Source organism: Zophobas morio, unplaced genomic scaffold (genome assembly GCF_036711695.1).
Source record: "Zophobas morio isolate AGI-343-1 ecotype UQ-CSIRO unplaced genomic scaffold, CSIRO_AGI_Zmor_V1 ptg000398l, whole genome shotgun sequence".
Classification (NCBI taxonomy): domain Eukaryota; kingdom Metazoa; phylum Arthropoda; class Insecta; order Coleoptera; family Tenebrionidae; genus Zophobas; species Zophobas morio.
This window is the reverse complement of record NW_026972502.1, coordinates 149,985-174,338: the sequence shown is the minus strand read 5'-3', so window position 1 is coordinate 174,338 and position 24,354 is coordinate 149,985. Positions and strand designations below refer to the sequence as shown.

Genomic DNA, 24,354 nt, shown 5'->3' with positions numbered 1-24,354 from the left:
TAATTCTGCACACCGTCACTCCCGGTATGTTAATAAGCTATATGAATATACTGGGGAAGCGAAAAATTTATTTGAATATTTTAGGTGCGTTTAAATAGTTAATATCTACTTTTCAAATTAAAATTTAGAATATTATATATATTATACTAGCAAAACTGCCGATAAATTTCCTAATAGTCGCTGCTTAGGTACAAGATCACTCATTAAAAAGGAATATGAATTCAATGAAGAACATAAAAAAGTTAAGTTAATACTATCTCTTTTATAACTATTACAAAAATATTTTTATAATTAATCAACAAGAACTTTGAAAAATTAACTTTTGGTAAATATAATTGGTTAACTTACAAAGAAGTTAAAAGGAAGTCCCTAGAATTTGGATCTGGTTTTATTAGTTTAACAGCAATCTTCTATAACGTTATCTTAATAACTTTATATTTTAGGACTTTTGTATTATGAACTTAAAAAAAAAGAAAAAATCATAATTTTCATGGAGACGAAGGCCGAGTGGTTTTTTTTAGATTTAAAATTTGTTTAAAATGAAATAAATTAAATATACAAGCTTTAAAGATGTCACCTTTGTTATTAAGTTCAGAGAAGATTCTAGTAATATACGACATACTTATTTAGTTGCAAGTAATTGATTTTGATAATAAACTAAAGAGTTGACTTTAAAAGTAATTTTTACATTTGAGATATAATTTTTTTTAATTGTTATTCCTTTTTATATTTTTACATTCCAAAGTATCGAAGCTCTTTAATTTCTTTTAAAAATAAATAAAACTTAACATATTACTTTAACGTTTTGAAACTCTCTAGAGTAATAATCTTATAAATGTGTTAGGTTTATTTTTTTAATAAAGTTGTAGGTTACTATTAACGTATTCCATTTTTTTTTTATTGTTGTAAAAGTTAGTATTTAGTTTTAAGTATTAGAAAAATTTTAAAATAATTTTCACTTTGGTAATTACTACTGTCATCTACCTTATTGTATATATTTATCGCATTACTTGATTTATTTAACTTTTTTAAATAACTTATAAATTTCTCGTAAGTTTTTTTTTAATTTCAAATTTTAATTATAAAGGATCATTGCGTCTTTTGGTTGTTACGCCTACGGCTTTCCTGTGGTTACACTCTATGCTACTCTAGGTCCATTTTTCTTATATGATTATAGTAATAATTATAATTCATATTATTATATTACAAGGCCACCGAGCACTACTGTATGGTCTGAATGAAACAGAAGCCTCGCATATTATTACGGATGCATCCTTGTTAAAAACCCTACTGAAAGTTGTTGAGGGCTACGAAGGGCTGACGTGTATTATATATTCGGGCACCCCCTCGCAAGATGACCTAAATGGGTTTATTTTATTATGTTGCGTGGTCAATTTTCTGTCCCTATGAAAAAATGAGTCTCGTGCATGCGTATATAATTAAAAGAGACTGCACGCGTATTTACTTTATTAAAAAGCTTTTCGAAGTCTATTGCACTCGTCAGCCTCAGCGAAGTACTCAGGAAAGGAGCCGAGCACTTTGTGGATCACGAGCCCTTCGCCCCTGAAACTGATAACTTGGCGCTCATCATGTACACATCTGGCACAACAGGCACGTGTTCTTTTATACGCGTTATATTAGTCAAGGCTTCGTCAGCTATATATTTCCCTTTTCTATCATTTGGTAATGCAAAAAGAGTTAAAAATAATTATTGTTGTTACTGTATTTACGAAAAGTTTTTAAGTCTTTGAAGAACTCAAAATATTGATTTTTAATAGCTTTTTAAATTTTTCTAATCTTTTTAAATGTGTTAATGATATTGACTCTAATTAATGTTTTGCATTGTATTGTATACATTTTTATGTACAGACCCTTCCAATTAATTTACTTATTACCTGTTAGCAGTTAGAATGATAATATATAAACTTTATTATTATATACAGTTTAGTGGAAATAACTTTTTCTGTACTTTTCTCTACACAGCTTTTTCTTTTTCATGTTCACTAGTATTACTTGTGTGCTACAGGCGCGCCGAAGGGGGTGATGCTCTCACATAGGAACTTGCTCGCCTTTATAGGAAGTGTTCAAGAGTCGATTCCTCGCCTCACTGAAAAAGTTGAATAATATTCATATGATTTTTGGTTTATATTTATTCCGTTCCGATTAGAAAATGTAATCTTATTTCACTGGTGGTACCGTGTTCAATAGGATCGCTATATTGGCTACTTGCCGCTCGCCCACGTGTTGGAGTTGGTTTGTGAGATAAAAATCCTCGGGATCGGCGCTTGCATTGGCTATGGCACACCCACCACGCTGTCGGACGTTTCTCCACGAATAAGAGTGCGCTTACTGCGTTTTATTTTTTTAATAGCGTACTGAGTTTTTTGCTTGATCGTTTCTAGAAAGGGACGAAAGGAGATGTTTCTGAACTCAAACCGACTCTAATGGCCGCCGTTCCCGCAATTTTAGATCGCATAAGGAAAGTTTGTTTTTTATTAACTCGAAGCTTTCTTTTTTCTACTTATTCTTGTTGCGAAGGGAATTACTGATCGCCTCGAAAGTTTATCGCCTCCTGCTCGCTTTATTTTTGATTATGCGTTCAATACAAAACTTGAAAGGATTAAGAAAGGTCTCAACAGTTCGCTATGGGACCTCTTAGTTTTCAACAGAGTACGTCTTGAGCATCCCTTATTGGCCCTGCCGTGGGACTCTTACTCTTTCCACCGTAAGGCTAAGAAAATGCTTGGAGGGGAGGTACGCCTGATGCTTTCCGGCGGCGCTCCGTTGTCGGTGGAGACTCAGTCTTTTATCAGCGTGGTTATCTGTCCAGTCGGACAGGTAGTGGATATCTTCAGTACATTAGCACGCCCGCCTCACCATACGGTGCTGCTCTTCAGGGCTACGGCTTGACAGAGACCTGCGGGGGCGTAACGATTTCTCAGTTGGATGCTCTCTCTTGTGGTACGTCGGCTCTATAAGTCTCCTCTTTTTTTTTGTTCTAAAGGCGAAGCAATAGGGGCGGTTGGCGGCCCCTTTGCTTGCTGCGAGGTCAAGCTTGTCGACTACGAGGAAGGAGGTTCTTTTTTATTCGGATCGACTTTTTGAAAATTGTTATAGTTGTCTGGTGGAGGCTATAAAACTTCGGACGTGCTGGACCCTGACGTTGGCCTTTCACGAGTTATTATCCACACCCATAAAAGCTGTGGGCATCGCTGCATATGAAACTAATTGCAGGGAGAAGTAATTGTGAGCGGCAGCAATATTGCGATGGGCTACTTTAAAAACGATGCATTGACTAACGAGGCCTTTATTACGCACAAGTCGGTTTCTTTATGCCTTTGCCGTCTCTTTGTAACTCTGTATGAAGCGACGGGAAGCGCTGGTTTCACACCGGCGATATTGGGCGGTGGAACAGTGACGGAAGCCTCTCCATCATCGATAGAAAGAAAGACATCGTAAAGCTTCAAATGGGTACGACTTAATCTTTTTTTTCAAAGCGGTCTTAAATTGTATATAATAGCACCGTTTTCAGTTTCATTAACAATAGGACCTTTCAAAAGTTTCTATATAATAACTGTTTATCAACTTTTTTTAATGAAGATTTTTGTTTCTTCTGCGTCTTTTATAACAGTATATATATGTTTAATTTTCTAAAGAATATTATAACGTATCAGAGTTTTTTTTTAAAGTAAAGCTACTAATCTTCACAGCAGCTTCTAAGTGTTTATTATCTTTCAGGCGAATATCTTTCCTTGGGAAAAGTTGAGACCATTCTAATGGGATCGCATTATGTTGATGTATTTATTATATATTCTTATCAATCTTGATAGTTATATTTCTGTAGCATTCTTATTGAGGTAGTACACTAAATATTATAAATTTCGATTTTTGCCCCTTATGTATATTTTTAACAATTATTTCTTTAATAGAACATTATGGTTTATGCTGATTCTCAGTTAAGTTATGCAGTGGCTTTAGTGGTCCCAAACTCAAAAGAAGTAAGAACATTTATTTTCTACGTTTACACTATGAATACTACTCAAGCTACTAACAAAATCAGCTGGAAAATCTCGCGCATTCTTTAAAAGTTGAAGGCTCTTTTAAAGAAATTTGTGAAAACCAGCAAATTATGAAGGTTTGTTTCCTATACAATTTTATTTTGTGGGCCGCTTATATTTTTTCATAGAAAGTATATGAAGAATTATCGAAAATCGGCGCTCGTAATGATCTTGAGCGCTTTGAACGTCCTGCAAAAGTCCTAATATCCTTCTCTTATTTATTTATTAACTCAGCGAATAATTTTGTAGATACATCTCGTCACGGAGCAGTGGACTCCCGATAGTGAATTTGTTACGGCCTCTCTAAAGTTAAAGAGAAACAACATAAAAAAATATTATTCGGAACAACTCAAGGCGTTGTGTAGCGATTAGCTGAATTGGCGCAGTAGTAAAAACATCAGCGCTCAGTATCTATCGCAGCAATAATAAGAAATCTTTATCGTTGTCCCGCAAAATAAAGTTTTTCTCTTTTAATTTTAGATATTTTTCTTTATAATGTATGCTTTGTTAGGCGGAGTATTGTAGTTATTTGTTTAAACTGAAACTGAAACATAATAGTTCTGCTGGAGTAGTCCTAATAATATATTTTATAAAAATATTGTGCCGGAACTTTTTTATACCCTCCAGAGTAGCTGTTTACTGTTTAAGTGATAAAAAAAAATCAAGATACTCTTCCAAAATATTTTTTTCAAGTAAACAATAAAAAATATGCTCTGAACGTTTTGAAAACAGCGACCTAAGGCCTTTCTAATAGCACTACTTAACTTCGCGAGAGGTCAGTCAGCAACGCTGACCGGTGCTTTTATAAGGTCGAAGTCTCGTACTCGCGTCCACGGCGACCTTCGGACATGAATTTATTTAGGAATTTCTAATCTAGTTGAACTGAATTAAATGGCTTTTATATATAATTGTTCTGGTATAAGAGTATATCTTTAGCTGGTTAATTAGCTACACACCTAGGCTCCACCGGATCAATGGGCGAACCTCTGGGAACGAAAACTCAGAGAATAAGTTAGTCATTAAGGCAGCTTGTGCCGGCAAAAGCTTGCCATCACGTGCTCGACATCGAGACGGGCGTAGAACACGCGTTAATTCGTTGCGAACTAAGCCCCTATCTTTTGGTTCCACTAATGAGAAACAACCATTACTGTTGGCTTCGATAACTGAGTTGTTTCTTAATATGGTTGGTAACGTACATTTATTTAATTAGCATGATAGTTAATATTAATAGAAAATGCAGACCCCCACTGGAGAATATCTAATTTTTTGTTCACTTTTTCTGGGTGGAACGTGCTGGGGTATAAGGGGGCAAGGCAACCTAATTACTATGATATATATCAAACATACGCTTTTTTTTTTTGTAGGCACATCTTGTGATAGTGGCACTTTAGGATAACAGTGTCTAAACTATTGGTACTATGAGATACTAGAAAGCTGGGCTCGCCTCTATAAATATTACTGGTTAGCAGCATTTTAGTGAATATCATACTAAAGTACCGCTATCTCAGATACTATAAAAATACTATTTTGCACTAGAATGAATTAATACTAAAGTCGATTAGTAGTCTAACCCCTACACTAATAGCCTCGGAACGGAACAATAGTGTTCAGCTAGTATTATTTCGAAAGCTTTTGCCTGAGCTTACTTGCTAGAAGGCTTGGTGAGGGTAGAACTTAGCTAATTTTACTAATTCACGGTTGGCTAGGAAGGATCTGCTTGTCCATTCTTTAAGAAAGGATAATCACAGCAGGCGATGCCAGTAGGTTACGTGTAAGCACTAAGAATAAAAACTGATATTACAGAAACCATGCGTCAAGGTCGAAACACTTGGTAAATAGCCCACTGAAGCTCTAACCGATAAGGAAGCGTTTAGCAACACAGGGTGCGTAAAGCAATAATATTTTCCTGGGTAGAGCCCCACCCTGAGCCAGAACTTAGCTAGGGAGGGTATTATTATAACGATAAAGTTTTTATGTTAGTGATCGGGTATAGCAGCACTAATCCTAGGCTTATGACAATAGAGGGTGGCATGAACAGAGCTAAGTCTGCCTTGGAACTCTTTTCCACCTCTGGATGGCACCCGCATCCAACTGTCATGCTGTAAGGCACCAATGGTTTCCCTGCGAAATGACAGAAAAGGCAGACAGGTAATGCGTGTGGACACCATTTTTTTCGTACGCCTTACGACACATAAACCTGGAGGCAAGAACCATCGCTTACTTACATAAACAGTGTACTATCGGGATAAAAGAAGACTTTTAATATTTTAGACCACAATCTGATGCACCTAAATCGATGCACAGTGCTCTTACTACGAGTCTAACCTACACAGTTGTCTAGAAAGGAGCTTTAAAGATAACTAACGCTCACATCATTGTCAAGGTCGTCACAGAAGGGTATTTCATAATTTTCCCGAGCTAAATTTACAATGATTCCAGCAAGGAGTTTAAAAAGCGTTTTTGCTAGGAACTGCACTGCAAACTATGTTATTATATATATTAAATATTGTTTTATATACTGTTACCTTTTTAAATTAAATTTATTCTTTCGATTTAAGCAAGAGTATGGGCCTTTTGTCCTTTTAGACGAGGGTGAAGTGGTATATTCCGGGCCTGAACAGGAAAACCAACAATATTCTTAGTTTGATTTGGATTTATTTTCCAACACCATCTTCATTTAGCTCGATGCACTTGTTCCAACGTTGTCCTAAGGCCGTTATGCCAAACTGAGAGGTCAATCTATCGAGGTTCTCATAATACCCGTTTACAGCGTCGATGATTATTTTCACAAATCTCTTTTCACCAAGTCATTTTTAGAGATTTAAAAAAGGATGGAAGTTGCATGGGGCTAAATCTGGCGAGTATGGCGAAACAGTATTTTCTTTTTCGCTAAATATGCCCATTTCCATCTAATCTCTTCGTATAATTTTTCTAATAAGTTCGAGTAATATTCCCCATTAATTATTTTTCCCTTTGAAGGAAATCAATAAAAATTATCCCACGTCCAATCCATAAACAGTCGCAATAACCTTGTTGAAGCAACTATCTTTGCCTTCGTTGGAGCTAGTTCTCATTTTGCGGTCGATTGTTCCAAACTGTTTGATTTTATTATAGTAATGGTCCCAAGTCTCATTTAAAGTAATAAATCGACGTAGAAATTTCAGTCGGATTGCGCTTATAGATCGCCTAACAGGTTAAAATTTCCTTTTGATATTGTTTTTGGTCAGGTCAGCAAAGGCGGCACTCATATTGCGCAAAGCTTAACTTGTGCATGTTAAATTTTAAAAACTAGTTTTAAAAAAATACTTACGCTCTCCGCTATCTCCCTCACTTTTACTCTGCTGGCGGTCAAGGAGATTTTTAAGATTTATTCTATCACCTCTGGCGTAGTCACTGCATGGTTCGTCATTGGTGCTTGTCCGACCCAATTTAAATTCAGCAACCCATCATATCATTTAACCCATCTTATCCGATGGGGGAGAGCCCCCTAACGTTGGACCACGCTCCTTTATAATTTTGGTTGTAGTTAGACCTTTTTAAAAAGTATACATTTAATGACCGCACGAATTTCAAACTTTTCTATTTCAGCAGAATTGCGTGAGGCGATTATTTTGATGGGCTGCTGACAAGTCTATAAACGACACATATTGACATGGAATTATTTCTAAAGTACTCCTACAAAGAGTAAAATAAAGCAATGCCTTCATAAAATTTAGTATAATGGCTCCTTATCTATATGAGACCTGGAATTTATAACTCCTCCCTCGTAGTATGTAATCTATATTTCCATTCCTGTCAGTTTGTAGTCCATAACCATTCCAAGGTAATTTGCCTCAGAACACCAAGGAAGGTTTGTTTTTTTCGTTTAAAGATGAAAAGTCACTTAGTTTTTTTTACGGTATGTTTATATCCCATCTTTCGTACCACTCATATATCTTATTGACTGATATATCAAGACATGTGGAAAGCAATGAAGGAGATTTAGAAAGGCAAATAAGATCACATTATAAGCAAAAAGTGCTATACTAGTGCTTTTGGTGACTGGAAGATCTGCCGTATAGTAGAAAACAAGGAGACCGCTAGGAGTCTTATTCCCCTAAAGATATTATTCTCGCTAGATAGATAACCGCTACATAGGATCATAATCTATTTTTTAAAAAGACCCAACGAAGCTAATTATATTAGGCAAATAACTGTTATTTTATATATTTAACAGTTTTATAACACTATTTGGAAATCAACGGCCACACCTTTACCCTGGGCTCATGTGGCACGCTCGGGGTAGGAGGAAAAGTGGCCGAGTTGGGCGTCTTCAAGAAGTTGCGGATGCAAAAACAATTATTTCGGCCGACTATAAAAAATTTACTTTTTTTTTTTGGGTGCTCTGTGCTTTGAATAAGATTAAATAGCTCTTATTTTAACAAAGTAATGCATGTCAGTGGGGACTCTATAGAAGATGACTTCTTACCTTCCAATTTAAAACTGAAAAGGAGTTTCCCTCAAGTTAAATATATTAAAAGAAAAGCATCTGCAGGGGACAGTGGAAATACTGATTACTCTCCAAAGCTTCTAAGTGAAAATAAAAAGGAACTAAGAAAACTTAAAAAACTGGTTTAACAATTTATTACTTCAAAGTTAAGAATTTTACTTGTAGTAGAAACCTCAGTCTGCATGTGATAACGGAGAAGCTAATAACTCTTTAAAACTTCGAAGTGAAAAGAAAAAGGAGCTGCGAATCTTAAAGAAAAAGGTTACGCAAATTATTACTTGCAGGATTCTATAATTTCACTTTTATATAGAAACTTCAGTTAGAACTAGAAAAAAGAGATTTAGAGATGGAATCTTTTATTAATAAAAATCAGTTTCAATATTTATGGACTGAGTTTCAGAATTTTCACTCAAACCTCACTGATTTAGAGATGGCTGACGTCAAAATTAGTAAGGGCGTACCTATATTTTATTAGTTCTAGTAAATTTTGAAAAGCTATCTTCAATTATGCAGTTTGTCAATAACTATTTTTTTATAAAAAAGGCTTTATACCAGTAAATAGTTAAATAATTTACGCCTATTATATTGTTAAACTTCTTTACCTCAAAGGCGAGTCGGATATGCTAACTTTACCAGCAAATTTTGAAAAATTAAGAAAAGAGAGAAAATTTGTGTTGTTTCTTAAAACTATTTTTCCTCAATGGAAAGAAGAGTTCGCGAGATCTTTAGAAACTCATACTTTTAAGGGACTTGTATAATAATGAACTTTTTCTTATGATTTATTTATAGCTTCCTTTTTGGTTTCTTGTCTATTGCGTTATTTTCTTCACTTTTTCCTATCAGCTTAGTTATAATAAGACTTAATTGACTCTTAAGTTAATAAAATATAATATAGTCAGGAGCGCCACTTTTACTTATTATAGTTTCAGGAGCAAACAGAGCAATCGAACTAATAAAGTAAAACAATTATTTAATAAAACTTATTTGTTATGCTATTTATTACAAGATAATAATATTTTCGATTTCACATTTTTTTTATTAATATATTAATGTGAAACAGCATAAAGAGTCGAGTACAGCTTTTCCTTGCGCACTTTTAATATTAAAAGTAATCTTTCTATTTTAAAGGGAACTTCAAGAGTTTCACGGGATGTGCAAGATAGCCAAGTTATTTGCCAGGTTTTTCTTTGCATAGTACGCAGCACTAAATCCCAAGCGTACTGCCAAACCGCCCAGACACATCAAGACGGACGAACAGCTCCAGCTTCTCCGGTCCAGTGAAGTACGCATCGCCGTCGGGACTCCCAACCGCCTTCTAAGGCTGCTTGAGCAAAGTATATACAGTAAAAAGTTAAAGCGAAAAGTAACGACTTATATCTTTTTATTAAGATGGGCTGGATCTAACAGACTGCCGCTTAATTGTTATCGACAGCATAAGGAATGTTAAGAAAAAAACAATTTTTACCGAAAGAGAGTCAAGAGAAGACCTCTTTTTACTGCTTAAGAATAACATATTTCCCTTTTTAAACTCGAAAAGAAACGAAAGAATAAAAATAGTTTTGTTTTGATACCCCCCACTGACTGTTTAGTAATCTATTTTACTCCCGTGATACTGGTGGAAATGGGTTTTATTATCTAGTGAAGCTCTTTTTTTACAAAAAGACGAGGCCAATGTTTTCCGGGCGCGTAGGAGGAGAGCGGTAGTTGTATCTATTATTATTATGCATACGGTTCTCAAAAACAAATGCGCATTTGTACAGAAATAGTACAAATAGTAGTGAAGATTTGCGTCGCCTTTTCCAAACTTGAGGTCTCTGAAAACCTTGCCGTTATCCATAACGTCCAAGCCATTGACCACATCAACGTCCAACTAAGAGAATCAAGAAACATTAATAAAGAGGAGCAAAAGATGGTCAGGGAAAACCTTCTTGGCAAGGATCAGCAGATCCTTCATCAAAACGAGCAAATTGTTCTTTCCCGCAACAACATAATATATATATGCGGCTCGAATTTCTTTATGCTTTGGATGATCAATAACTCTAGAATTCAGCATATAAAAACTCATGAAACCAGTGATGCTTTTGCTCCTCGGGCTCTTGTTAAGTAAAACATTGGTTAATACAGCACTCAAGTATAGGTGCAGGAAAAAGGTCGACGAACTTCCACGACATAGCTGTAAACTACACCCTCTCTGGGGAGGAACCAGTGCTTGAAGTCATCTAGAGTCTGAACGGGATGAACAGTGGTACGCTTATAAACCAGTCAGCCTTCTCCAGAAGCAAATTTTATCATTAAGTTAGAGTACTTGAAACAAGTAATCCCTCAAAAGACTCAACGCCTTCTTGCAATCGTGCTCCTGCAAGGGACGAAGCCCAACAGTCGAGGTCGCCTATTCGAACAGAATCGCCAACAAAAAAACAAAACTATGTAATGGCAAATTCTTACTGCGGGGAGCCTAAACATGTGAATCATGTCCTTGAGAGTTTGGTAAGTCGGAAGATCCGTAAAGCCAACTTCTACCATAAGTCTACAGTTCAAAGTGCGGTGCCAATATCTTGTAACGAGACAAGTTAACGATGGTGAGGTCAATATAACAACAATATTATACACCTGCACGAGCTAACGGGGGAGGGCAGGTACGTCCCTGCGGTGTACGCAGCTACGAAAATGCCTTCGAGATGCACTCTTCGCGTGATTTCCTTTATAAGGACAACCGCCGCCTGCTTCTTCCGAATCTTTCTCGTGACGCACAGAAAATTTATCTCCACTGCACTTACTTTGGATCTGAGTGGAGCAACGTCTATACCAAACAGTGTAGCACAACCAAAAGAGTTACTGAGGGCCAACTCTTAACACCACTGGAACAGCTGAAATAAAGGCTACGAGCTTCCTAGAAGCAGTCCGGGCGCGGAGCCCTACATGCCACTGGGCCTTCCAATTAGGTGGTGTCAGCGCCCTGTCGGTATAAAGTCCATAATTTAAGTAATTTATTACAAGAAGGAAAGGGACCAGAGCAAAAGGGGTTTAGAGTAGTCAAGACGGAACTTTCTATCGAGGTCTTCAACATAATTCTCGGCGAGAAGCGAGTGGAGCTCGTCCAGCTAGCAAGTTTAAAACTTGATCTTAACTAAACATATACGTATATCGGAACAGTTTTAAACTGTTTGCCCGCTAACCTGTAGAGGATCCAGCACATCTAGTTCCGACCATTCAAAGTTCTCGTTTACTTTAATAGGCAGCGAAGACACTACACCTTTATTATCCTCAATTTGCCCAAAAGTGCTTACAACTTCTCCTATTAACAGTTAATAAGCATTACTACGGAATTGAACATAAGTACTTAATAATATATATTATACTTTGTAAAAAAGTTCTAAACGTTAAAGCTGACGAAGCAGACAAGTTACACAGTTAATTTTATTTAAAATAAAAAAACAAAAGTTTGCTGTTAAGGGCTTAGTCTTTAAGCAACCGTTAGATAGTCACAAAAAACTATTTTAACAAAACTTTTGAATAACTAAAGGATCTAAAGCAGCAGAATGTCTTATTAATATTTGATAAAGTATAGAAATATTACAAAAAATATAAAATATTATTATAAATTAGTAAACTTTTAAAAGATACTTAAAAGAAATACTAAGATTAAATTATTAAGTATCAGAAAAAATAACTAGAAGTACCTACCAAGCTTAACCACAGGCTGTTGACTCCAAAAAGTATATTCTTTTTTAATAGCCTGCTCAAAAGTGCGAGGACGAGCTAGAAAGGATAAGGAGGGGCTTACCTTTATAAATTTACAAATATATAGACATTAAAAAGCTTTCACCTTGTAATAAAAGAATTGACCATGTTCTGGAGAGAAGTTGGCGGCTCAGCTTTACCATGTAATTCTTCGCAGGGTGAAGTATCTTTAAAAGGAACTATATCATTTTCTTTGACTTCTTTCTTTTCGATAATATCACTAATATAATCCAATTCGTTACTTAAAGCATCAACTTCTGCTAAGGGTGAAGCCTCACTATTCTCTAGTGTCATATTTTATCAACCAACCTAACCAGTCCAGTTTAAATTATACCCAGAAAAGTTCTTTTATAAAAAACCAATGTTTTAATTAAAACTAGTGAATGATTTTAGCAGCCATCCCCGCCATGGAATAGAGTGAACGGGCACACAGCTAAAGGCATTAACACGTTGCCCAGAGGTGAAAAGCGAATCGTCTACTGCTCAGAGAGCAAACTCAGATTTTGTAAAATGTTATCATCTTCAATCTTTAAAAAATTGTAATAAATGCTAGTTTTCTAATATTTTTAGTCACACAGTATGGAGTGTGTTCACGTAAGGCCTGTAATACTAAATTTCGAAGAAGACAATTATATGACGCAATATTATTACTGGTTGGCATAAAATTGCATTAATGAAGCTTTGAAACCAGGTGAAAGGGGATGTAATAGCTCCTAGAGTGTGTTTATCACGCTATTATCTCTTACGATACAAAAAACTTAACGTAGCAGCTCTATATATTTATATAAGTTTTTAAGAGTATAATAAAAGGGTGTGTACAGAAACTCACCGATAGTCAAAATTGCAACATTTCGATGGCTTGTGTAAGCAAAATAAAATAGTTCAAGCAGTGATCAGTAAGAAACTCAACTAAAGAAAAAAAATGTTATTTATGTAGTTAGGATGTGTTTTCTACTTCTAATTAGCCGGAAAAGCATACTAGTTTCATAAATACGCTACTTTTTTCTGAAACCCTAATAACCTAATGTTTATTAGCCCTCTCATTTCTATGTCTGCATTAGCTCACTACAATCTGTACACAATAATATACTCTGTAAGTTTACAGTTGCATCCCGGTACATCAACAATTTTACACTACATCGAAGTTATATAATCGAATATCTGACCAGCTATTATTTAAAAATGTTGGTCAAAAGGTTCTATCAAGTATGCCGACCATGTATAAATAAAGAAAGGAAGCTCCCGCAGGAGTATACCTGATTACTATAGTTGCGTTTTCTGGGTAAAATGCGTTGTAGTATAAAAAGGCAGCGTTTACATCGTACATTTTGTCTAATAATTTTAAATAAATTTATTTTCACCTCGAATATATATTTTATTTTTATTCATTTTAGTCACTACTTGTGCCATACTAAAAATAAAGAAGCAACCCCTATATTATAATTCCTATAATTATACTTAATATGGAAAAACAAAGCGCACTTTGTCTTTACTTTTCAATAATTTTTTAAAATATAGATAAGAATAGTAATAATAATAATTATTATTACGGTAATATGTTATCCAATGTGTAAAAATAAATTGGTAATAGTGGTAATGACATAATTATCTATTACAATTATAACAATTTCGAAATTTATAGCAATAATAATATTTTTTTTATGATTAATAATTCGCCTAAATTTTAAAGAAACGAAGTAACAGGTTATATAAATTAATTGTGACACCGGAGTTTATTTATAATTGACAATTCTTAGGGCTCAATCGAGTCAAAAAACCCGAGCTCTCACACAGGAGTGTTCGCAGACATTATATAAATATCATTCAACCGAAAAGGTGTCACTATTTTCTTGTCCTTAACAAGCAAAAATTAGTGCTTACTCGAGTCACGTGGGCGGCGCTAACATGCCCCGGACCATGCTCGTAAATAAATCCCCTCACCGACAGGCAACTAGTATGCTCCCAAATATTTCGCTTGAAAACACCACGGAATCTTCACGCTACCAAAGGTTAAAAGCGCCAACACAGGGACACGAACAACTTTCCAAGTACTGCACCAGTCAACAGGACGTCAAAATAGTGCTGTGGATGATTGCATAGAAAGGCAGGAGACTTCGTTAACTGAGTAAGCGGTCGTATCATTAGAGTAGAGGGCGATTCGTGTGTTTGTATTTGACGGCAAGAGCACGTCGCTCATATTAATTGCAAATAAAAGGGGGGAGAGAGTTGATCCCTGAGGGACCCCCTGCTGTCAGAAATCGCAGCGGCGGCTGTGTATTTCCACGCGCATGCTGAAGACGCGACCAAGAAGATATAGTCTTTGGCACGTTTCTAAAGACCATGAAGAACAAATAACAGACGCAGTTTGACCAGTAGATGTTTATGCCAAACTTGACCAAATGCCTTTTCTACGTTATCGCTAGTTGATGATCTCGGTTTAAGTGTCTTTGGCATAATTACAGCGGTCGCCCTCTTCCATCTGATCTGAAGGCGCCAGGGACCATCACAGATTCTACCAGGTGGTACAGACAATGCATGCCTGCTAACGGCATTGTTATCAGCATCTCACTAATGATCCCATCGGCGCCAGGTGCTTTCCTTTGAGTAGCGCTTCGCCAATCTCCTGAATCTCGCCAACATTAACTAGCTTAAATGGCTCGTAGACGGCGGGATAGGGTATGCTCAGCTGAGGGAGCGCATCATTGGCAGTTAAGTGAGCGGCAGGCACATTGTGAGCAGCGAGGAGATTAGCGAAAAGCGTAGCTTTGTCTTCATCCCTCTCGGCCGCTATTGTTTTTTCACGAAGGAGCGGTAGTAGTGCAAGCCCCCAAATTTTGGATCTTTTTGACAAATTTTATAGAGGAGCGGTTGCTGCTGCCTGATATAAATATGTGATGCAGCTTGACCTTCCATTTATGGTTAAAATGGACTAACACCTTTTTTTAAAGCACCTGTCCAGTCAATTAAGCGCAAGTTTGTCTTCAGCGCTCGCGAAAACATGGTCACTAGAATAAGAAGGGGACGTTGACCGATTAGCGCCTTTAGCTTGTAAGCCAGCTGGACGGGCTGTAGTGTGAACCATGTTCAATGTGAGCTTTCGAATGAGGCGACAGAATCTCCAGCAGGGGGGTAGTAATGGACACACGGTTGCCGTGGTTTTTAATTACTCAACGTTTTTGTCCAATTTTAAATTAAAAACGGGTGATAGTCTTCGAGTGTATGACACAGGAGTTGACAGTTGTCTGCAGTGTAGAGCCTTGTCGTGCAGCAAACTTAGTAGTAAGTTTGACTCCACCAGTGCAACTTTTCGGTATATAAAAGTTCCCTGTAAAAATCCCAGTTGTTAAGAAAAAATCGTGTAAACTTCTTTTGACTGTAGAATGAGGTTCGAACACTCACTCACAACCTAGTCATGGTGCAAGAAGAAAATGACATTAACGAAAAAACTTTTTTCGTCTAGATATCATATTAAAGGCAATTTTAAATTTCCAACTTTATTTTTTTGCTGGGTTTTATTAACAGGGACGGCGATGGCTTATAAACTAATTTCTCGAGCCTCCTATCATGAAGGAACAAATAAGGAGGAATACTAATCAGAAAGGAACACCCTTGTCCTATTATGCTCTTCCCTTACTTGTTTTACAACTGAATAACAAAGTAACTTGAAGATAATGCAAGCTTAAAACATAATTCTTTTTATTATTTACATAACTTAAATCTACGTAAGGTTTATCTTTTGTTAAGGAGTGTACTTGCAAACTAGAAATTTAAAATCTAGTTTCGGAGATTTATCGATTAACAGGAATTATTATTTGTCTAAGCTGCTTACACTTATTTTACTAAATAACTTTAAGCGTGTAGCTATATTTTCTCCTCCCTACCCTTCCTATAACAAAAATGAACACCTTTCCTTATTAAAAGTTAAGAAAACTTAAGAATTTTTTTAACTTCAAGATTGTTTTAAGTTAAACAAAAATAGTTGTTCACAGGTGTATTATTAATTATATTTAAAAACTTAATAAGAAATTGATAGCAGTAAACATTTTTTATAAATATTAACATAAACTATTATCACGTAAATCGAAATTACAGTAATTAAGAACCTAAAATAATGAGTGCAGTCACCCAATCCTCAACTTTGATTTATTGGCACTCAAGAATGTAAAATTCAATAATCTAGATTAAGTTAAATTTCAAGCTGTAGTAGTTAAAATTAATTAAAGTACCGGCTTTTATTAATAACAGCAAAAGCAATCCTACTCTTTACTCGATAAGATAAGAGTAAAACACGACGACATAAGCAGAAAGAAATTCTTTTAGTTTTTATTTCTGAACTTAAAAGTGAATAAATAACAATTTTGCACCAAGTCTCGTAGGTCAAAGACCAGCATTATTAACCAAACATTTATTTTATTACACACTTAAAATTCTGAAACAAACTTTAAATAATTAATAGTTTGTGATATTGAAAAGCGCTCTTAACCATAAATAAAAAGGTCTTAAAGAAGAAGAACAAGCTTTGCAAGCTCAAGTATTAGAGTTAATAGGGATAAGACAGATTAGTGTAAATAATATCTTTTAGATTGTTTACTAACATAAACCTGGCAATGTGTAAATAGAAGCAAAATAAATGCTTTACAAAATTATTTTGAGGTAAAAACACCCTTAGGCGACCAACTCTCTTGCTCTACGCCAAAATGTAATATCGACTTAGAGCATTAGTGAGATACGGGTGTATAGAATAAGTAAATAATGAGATTACTGGTGGTCAGACTTGTTTAGCAGAAAAATATTATTTAATAACAGCAAAAGCGAATTTTACAAACTGTAAGTTTAAAAAGGGGATTTATTAAAAAAGAGAAGAAAAGTGCTGTAGAGAAGTCCTAACGTTGGTAAAGTTACCATCCTTATTATCACAGCAATTGAAATCCGATACACTCTCCCAGCTATACTAATATTCGCAGAAAAAGTGCCTACCGTAGCAGATTTCCCTGCAAGGGCTGCTGTGAAGAATGCTGGAACATTAATTTACTCTAATAAGGGTGGCAGTGCTACTGAAAATCAAGTGCACGAAGTTGTAAAGGGAATTCTTTTATTTAGAGTTAACGTAACGCATAATCTGCTTAACAAAATTTATGGGCAAGTAAATTTCTATTGAACACGACGGTTGATGTTGACGTACCCCACCCCTGCGCACGAGGCCAATACAGAACCTGAGCAGACGAAAATCGCTCGACATAATAAAAATGTGAAGAAAAGGAAGAACTACCTTCAGAGGGATCGGGCTTGAGTTTAAAAGTAACCTGAAAATAGTCACGAAGCAACCTATTTTTAAAGGCTTATACACACAACAACAGCTTATTAAACAAAGCAGAGCCTTAATAAGTTAACTGTGTGCGGTGAAAGTTTCCCAATTCTTATCTTGGACACATCTGGTGGAGAGAGAGCCATCAGCAGAAGCGCAAGTGATTGGCTCTGGGTGTCCACACAGCCGCCTATTATCTTACAACACTACTTTAGCCGCTGAGTTAACAATGTCGCAAGAAAAAAAGGTACCGCGATAGATTTCCTCTAAAAGAAGTCTAGCCGCTGTTCTTCCGACATCAAACGGTGAGACACCCGCAGTTGCAGACTCCTCAGCGGAGAGCAGTGCCCCCGAGGTCGTCTCAGCCACGAGAGAAACCCCGTACCCCTAAGCCCATTGGTTAAACAAGCTTCAGTAAACCAGTTAAGTCGGCAAGAAGAGCCTACAGGAGAGAGGCCAGACTCGACGCCTTTGTAGTGGTCGGTGTAGATATATACGTCCGGCAGGTATGGATTAAGCAGTGAGCGGCAACCCTCAACAACAAGGTTAGAGGTTTGGGGGGAAATTCTCGTAGAGTAGGCTATTCCTCGAATCTTCTTAACCTTTCCTTAAAAAGTAAAAAACGATAGAGTGGGATCTCCAAAAAGCATGTAATAATAAAAAAATAGAAAACCGAAATTTATAAACTGTAAGGGCTTTATTTCCTTAACAATCGGACAACGAAAATAAACTTCCCCTCCGCCCAGAGGGGATGCGCCTTCAAATGATAAAAAGTAAAAACTTTAGTAAAGTAGAAAGCTCAAAACGAGGGCCAAATTTATTTTGTGCACTAAAAAAAAAACAGCAGAGCATTCCAAACTTCAAAAATATATAACTCAGTAGGCAACTGTTCAACATAATAACTTAATCGTTCAAAAAAACAAAGAAACGAAGAATAATTTAATAACCGAATTTGATATATTTAAAAACTTAATAGTTATATATAAATAAGAAGCCTCGTTTGACGACTTTAAGTAGCATATCTCCCTCAATCCCAAAGCGCTTAAGGAGAGGTAAAGTGACTGTTCTAATAATATCGACCTATTTGTAAATAAGATTTGTAACAAATTAAAAATAATAAATAAAAATTCTCAACCGAAGGATCCACGTTATCATTCGTGATACCTTGAAGTGTAACGTTAATAGGCTCCTTACAAAAGGGGGCCAGCATTACTAAAGCTTCAAGAAAATACCCAATAGCTCTGTCATTTCCACAATTAAACACAACCTTCTGCTTTTGTGATAAAAGTCCGGGACGGTAAATAATACATGTCCCTTACAAGAATAGTAAAATAGTACGTTTTTTAATGAAGTAAAACAACTACAATACCCGTATAACTTATTTTAACAACTGTTCCGTTTGTAATTTGTTCAAGAAGTTTAAGTAATCTAACCTCATAGTCTTTCAAAAAGAACAATAATATATTAAGCTATTATGTTTGACGAACGTTGCTGTATAGAAGATGGAAATAAAATTTTAACCTACTACACCAGGGTCCCGTTGTTTGTGCCTTATGTTTTTGATCTTTATAGGACGACCACTTAATGTGGATAGAACTATTCGCTGTCGAAAAGATGTGTGGCCATCGAATACTATAACTCGAGTCATAATTTCATAATTATACGAACCAAAATAGAAGGGCCATTCTAACTGCTAAATGATTGCATTTGTGGAATGTAAAGTTTAGTAAGTCACGTGCAAATGTTTAGTTTCCACGTGTAACATTATGGTAAAAATTATACATTTTAACTGTTAGTATTCCTAATATTTTCTGAAATTAGCTAACGGAGGCAAAAAGCGTGAGAAGCTCAATGTAGCGACTAGTTGGCTACGGCAATGTTATCTCACATAAGACTCGTAAATGTAATAGATAATTAGCACTTCACTAAATGCCCAAAAAAATCCTCATTACTTTGAACCTTTACATTGGTCATTTCAATTTTTTAAACTATTTTTTCTTTAAACCCTGGAGTCTAAGCACACACCATACCTTGCAATTGTTTAGCATATTCCCAATTTTTTATGGGTAATTATATTAGTATACTTTAATAAGGGAACGCCTTCCAGTGCAAGTAATACTCTCGTAAACTGCAGATCCAACTTATCTGTGTCTTCTTGGGGTTCCCGAAATAGTTCAGTAAACTTTCTATTTCATCTTACAATATTTGGTGTTATATTAGTATAGCGAATTCCGAGGGCTTGTTTAAAATTGCTAAGAAATGTTAAAGAACTGTCGGAAAATGCTGCTTAAACTAGTAAAAAAATTTCAAATTTAAGGACGGGGTACCTAACATGTTAAAACTTATAAGAGCTTAAGGAACTAAATTTTATAGCCGATTTTGAGCGCCCTTTTATGTTTGTTAGCTTCGCCCCAATTTTTAAAGTTTGTTCTCAAATCGGTGCCCTTACTCAATCTTGGGTAGTTCACGAAAGAGTTTGTGGTTATAACGCACCTGAAATAACGAGAATGAGAAGGTCAAATACAGTATTAAAAACCCAAAAAAAGTACTGCATTGGCGGTAGTTGAGTCCACCAACTAAAGTGCACTGATAACTTAGTCCGTTAAACTCCCCAAAGGAGGAAGGAACCTATTTACGAAAATAATAATGTGCATTGAATTCATATCGTCAAACCTGTGTAAAAAGAATTTCACTGATTTCATTGACTACACTAGTTTTATAGTGTAGCAGTATCGCAAAGCATGTTGCCTTATTATCGCTGCTTCCAAAGATGGCAATCTATCATCTGCTCGTCCTACACCGTTTTTTTACCGCTGTTGTTAAGAGCGATTGGCCCTTTTGTGATGTGTTAATGAAGAGCAGCTTTAATTTTTTATTTAGGCATATTATATAGCAACGACCAGTGTATAGTATATGCCGTTACGAATGAGGTTCATTAGGTTTTAACAGACTATTACGGTGGTAGACGACTTCATAACTTCTTGATCACTGCAGCGTGAACAACAAAATTAGCGAAGCTTTAAGTGTTTTGACTGGAGCAGATAGTAGAACAGGAGTTGAAAATGGTTAAAAAAGTTTTTATTCGAGTGGCGTTTGGCTGAATTACTCTGTTTTGCAAAGACTATGTATAGTGCTTGGTTAGGCCTGCCTTTGCCTTACTGAGCAAGACGGGCAGGTGGTCCCAAAATAAGCCCGTGAAGTGCCTCGATCGCGGTTACCAAAAGAATGTTCTTTTTAAAGGCGTGTCTAGTACATCGGTCGGGTCTGATTACGCATTAGGCGTCGGTCACGGAGATGCAAATTAGACGCAGGCTGTGTTCGTTCTTCTCGAGTTTTCTTTAATTTAGGTTTCAGTTTGACTGCACCGAGTAGAACGTTCATTCTTAAAATTCGACAGATTATAAAGATTGTTATGTTGTAGAGTACCTCCAATTCGGCTCTGGTCAGCGAGTCGCGCCTTTCAAACTAAGCTTTAGCAAACCATTTACACTCTTCAAGATGGTAAAGGTATGTTTTATAACTGAGAAATCATTTTCCTTTAGCTGCCTTCCGGTTGTACTTCATTAAATGTGTCATATCGATGCTTTAGCGCTATAGTAATTCCTTTTGCGGTGCCCTTCGTAGACAATTAACTGCAATAGTTATAGCTGGGATTATGGGCCTTCCATTTTTCACTGCTGGCGAGTGGACCTTCTTGCTATTGCTAACGGTTTACTGAGTAAACAAATCTGTCTGGTAAGAAATATAAAGAAAAAGTAAATATATAGATATGAGTAGTTTATAAATTTAAGTTAGACTGGTTAAAAAAAATGTGGTTCTTATTTAAAAACTAGGCAAAACAATCATTTGCATTCGGGTGTAGAGTACAATCTTGTAACCTTAATACGCTAGTAATAAATGATTTTACAATGCGCTACTAATATTAAGTTAATTAGAAGGGTTTCACCCCGGCGCTCCCGCGTAGCTCAGTTGGTTAGAGCGTCGTGCTTATATGCAGCTAAGTGACGCGAATGTCGGCGGTTCGACCCCGCCCGCGGGAGCTTAACCTTTTTACTTTTTATTACTATAGATGCTTGTAACTACTATCAAAATTTTGCACGATAGTAGCCCTAGGTTTCAATTTTAAAAAAATATTTAACGAAGATTATATCATATCCTTAAAGAGGAGGGGTGTAGTATACAGTCTTAAACAAAAAGCAGTTTCCATAGATTTTTTTTTGATCTTTTCTTTTTTTAGGTATCTCACTACGTAGTTTTTGAACTCTGGGCCTTTTTTTAAGTTTAAGAAGGTTTTATACCGCTTAAAACCTAGTTTACAAATTTTGTCAAAGAAGGATTTTTTATTTTATTTTTATCCCGCTATTAATGGAAATTTTTTAATGTATACAAAGTAGTGTTGCTAAAGGCTTGCCTTGTAAAAGCTAGAAATTGGAAAGTGCTCATAGATATCTAAAGAAAGGTCGCAACCCTTTATTTATTTTTTAAAGTTGTATTCATACTTCTATAGTTATGCCATCTGAATTAAAGTAGCTATTGCTGCAATTTTGGTTTTTATAAAAATTGTTTTCATAGCGTTAAATATTTATATTGCCCATTGTTAAAGTTAAAATTTTATGACAACCTTTCCCCCTTTGCGGGTAGATCATATAAAAAGAAATTTAAAAATAAATTTAATTTTTTAATTTTAATAATATGAACTTTTATAACCAAAATAACTTACAGTTGAAAAGAGGATATTATGGGCTCGCAGAGCATGAGTAACATTTGCCATTTACTTTTTAAAAGCTTTATTATAATAGTTGTGTGATAATACGTGAACTACTGTGTGCAATCATTACCTGCTAATAAATTGTAATGGTTTATTTTATGAATATAAAAACATATCTGGAAGATGTTCAAAAAGATATATACTCTTTGCTATGTCTCTATATAAAGCCTAGTTGTTTTCCCTAAGTCCTTTAAAGGAAAAAATTTGCACGTTCTTTAAGCTAAAGTTAAATTAACTGTACTTCCGCCCCTGGAAACGAAACTTAACTTCTTAAAAAAATATATTATATACTAAGGTATCGAGTCTTGCACAAAAAAGGGAGGTTGCTCCACGAGAATACAAAAAACAGAAATAGAAAAAAAATGTTTATACGTGCGCAATAGCAAGCTAATTTAAAAGAATGCCCTTTCCGAAGCAAATCCTGTAATACTTGATAAAACTTTGGTATAAGAGGAAAAGTTATAATAATACACTATCGTGCAAAATTGTTTCAACGTTTTGCATTTTTTCATTTAATACAGAATAACTTTTCAATAGCGTAACGGATTACTTAAAATTTTATACACAGTAAACATCTATGTTCTAGCTACATGTTGTTAATACTTGATCTTAAACTGGTTTAATATTTGAAAAGATACGAGCTTGTAATGTTGAAGGGTTATAGAAACAATTTTGCACGTAGAAGAAAAATTTAATTTAAAAAACGAGGTTTTAACAATCAGTAGAGCTCCCTTTTTCCAGAATCACTGCTTGTATCCTCACTGGCATACTGGCGATCAACTTGTAGCATTGGTCCGGTATATTTTCCCATTCTGATCGTGCACGTGTCTAAAGCTCGTTCAAGTTAGCAGGTGCTGATTCGTATGATCCCAAATTACTCCAACATCCCCGTGCATGTTCAATGGGATAGAGATCAGGAGATTGCGGAGGCCAGTCTAGCACTTGCAACGACTGTAATTGAAGCCATGATTGCACCGATAGTGCCGTGTGACAGGGGGCATTTCCTGCTGAAAAACCAATTTACCAAGACCGAGGCCTTACCAGCCGCATGTTTCTGGGTAGGTCATCCTTAATAGTCTAAATACGTGCTTGCGGTTTGCTCCCTATCACTTTTTCCATATCCGGACCCCTTAGGTATTATACAGGAACAAATAATAATCGATCCTCCCCCATGTTATACGTTTGCACCCCCTGGTGATCAAGTATTCGATTATCGCCGGATCACTTCCGACAAATTCCATCTAAACTATATCGTTTGACCTTGGTCTCGTTCGAAAAAAATTACTTTTTCCCAGTCAGAAATGGACCAACTTTCGTACTTCTTCGCAAACTCTAATCTTAGTCATGTTACGGTCTATTAAAGTGGGTTTAATTAACTTTTTTTTTGCCTGAAAACCGGCAGAATGCAATGCCCTCGAAAAAGTCGATCTTGAAACCGGTCTATCTTATGTTGTTTCTATAATTTTCGAAGCTTTCTGTGCAGATTCAATATCACCCAAAGTCACTTGTCGTACAAGTCGAGCTACATCCTGTTTTTTCAAGATCTTCGGACTTCCAGATTCTTTGCAAGGACGATTTGGATCATATTGAGCTTTGATCCGGGATATTGTGGTCTTACAGACACTACATTCACGAGTGATCCCAATATAATAAGACTTGCCTTGATCTAAAAGACATTTTACATCATTTTCTTTATCGATTGAAACTTTACGCAGTATTAAATTAAAGTCTCTAAATAACTATCCTTTGTAGTCACTCGAACCCTTTAAAAAAACCCCACTGATGGAGTGATCATGAAAATTTCGTATAAAGGGTGGAACAATTTTGCACGAAGGAGGGCCACGTGCAAATTAGTTTCAATCGATACTTAAACTTTAAAAAGCGATAAAGAATAAGTAAGAAAGCAATTCCTCTAATACAAACTACTTAAATAGATCAATATAAACTTACATATAAGGGATTAACATAACCAATTATTAATTAAAGAGTCATA

The 24,354-nt window shown here is 35.8% G+C and overlaps 3 protein-coding genes, 2 long non-coding RNA genes and 1 other non-coding gene across 7 annotated transcripts; 3 read left to right on the top strand and 3 right to left on the bottom strand.

Moving 5' to 3' along the window:
* Positions 1 to 310: 310 nt before the first annotated feature.
* Positions 311 to 4,495, top strand: LOC135120568 (uncharacterized). The gene is made up of 20 exons (XM_064044892.1): positions 311 to 385; positions 444 to 510; positions 1,088 to 1,152; positions 1,211 to 1,367; positions 1,478 to 1,611; positions 2,027 to 2,115; positions 2,209 to 2,340; positions 2,403 to 2,483; positions 2,539 to 2,670; positions 2,731 to 2,838; positions 2,898 to 2,961; positions 3,017 to 3,076; positions 3,131 to 3,177; positions 3,235 to 3,320; positions 3,368 to 3,471; positions 3,739 to 3,797; positions 3,930 to 3,998; positions 4,061 to 4,135; positions 4,187 to 4,255; positions 4,308 to 4,495. Exons 2-20 carry the CDS (start codon positions 491 to 493, stop codon positions 4,428 to 4,430), a joined length of 1,674 nt encoding a protein of 557 aa, XP_063900962.1. The 5' UTR covers positions 311 to 385; positions 444 to 490; the 3' UTR covers positions 4,431 to 4,495.
* A 3,872-nt stretch (positions 4,496 to 8,367) lies between these two features.
* Positions 8,368 to 10,074, top strand: LOC135120580 (uncharacterized). The gene is made up of 7 exons (XR_010278655.1): positions 8,368 to 8,669; positions 8,716 to 8,808; positions 8,858 to 8,996; positions 9,157 to 9,504; positions 9,676 to 9,726; positions 9,784 to 9,881; positions 9,937 to 10,074. It is a non-coding gene; the product is annotated as an uncharacterized LOC135120580 (long non-coding RNA).
* A 94-nt stretch (positions 10,075 to 10,168) lies between these two features.
* On the bottom strand, positions 10,169 to 12,700 carry LOC135120579 (glycylpeptide N-tetradecanoyltransferase 2-like). 2 transcript variants are annotated; one of them, XM_064044910.1, is made up of 12 exons: positions 12,394 to 12,700; positions 12,232 to 12,331; positions 11,724 to 11,842; positions 11,557 to 11,648; positions 11,384 to 11,503; positions 11,158 to 11,331; positions 10,993 to 11,101; positions 10,853 to 10,936; positions 10,708 to 10,797; positions 10,472 to 10,642; positions 10,317 to 10,417; positions 10,169 to 10,257 (listed from the first exon to the last, which is right to left on the bottom strand). In XM_064044910.1, the coding sequence occupies exons 1-12, from the start codon at positions 12,580 to 12,582 to the stop codon at positions 10,200 to 10,202; spliced, it is 1,407 nt and encodes a 468-aa protein (XP_063900980.1). In that variant the 5' UTR covers positions 12,583 to 12,700; the 3' UTR covers positions 10,169 to 10,199. The 2 variants fall into 2 exon arrangements, with proteins under 2 accessions (XP_063900980.1, XP_063900981.1); XM_064044911.1 differs by having other exon boundaries at positions 12,232 to 12,306; positions 12,374 to 12,524.
* Positions 12,701 to 17,425: 4,725 nt separating this feature from the next.
* Positions 17,426 to 18,445, bottom strand: LOC135120567 (RNA 3'-terminal phosphate cyclase-like protein). The gene is made up of 6 exons (XM_064044891.1): positions 18,436 to 18,445; positions 18,267 to 18,350; positions 18,040 to 18,200; positions 17,845 to 17,980; positions 17,558 to 17,783; positions 17,426 to 17,501 (listed from the first exon to the last, which is right to left on the bottom strand). Exons 1-5 carry the CDS (start codon positions 18,443 to 18,445, stop codon positions 17,650 to 17,652), a joined length of 525 nt encoding a protein of 174 aa, XP_063900961.1. The 3' UTR covers positions 17,426 to 17,501; positions 17,558 to 17,649.
* Positions 18,446 to 18,586: 141 nt separating this feature from the next.
* On the bottom strand, positions 18,587 to 19,232 carry LOC135120552 (uncharacterized). Its single transcript, XR_010278650.1, has 4 exons — positions 19,115 to 19,232; positions 18,963 to 19,034; positions 18,729 to 18,907; positions 18,587 to 18,673 (listed from the first exon to the last, which is right to left on the bottom strand). It is a non-coding gene; the product is annotated as an uncharacterized LOC135120552 (long non-coding RNA).
* A 2,315-nt stretch (positions 19,233 to 21,547) lies between these two features.
* On the top strand, positions 21,548 to 21,633 carry Trnai-uau (transfer RNA isoleucine (anticodon UAU)). The gene is given in 2 exon segments: positions 21,548 to 21,585; positions 21,598 to 21,633. It is a non-coding gene; the product is annotated as a tRNA-Ile (tRNA).
* Positions 21,634 to 24,354: the final 2,721 nt, after the last annotated feature.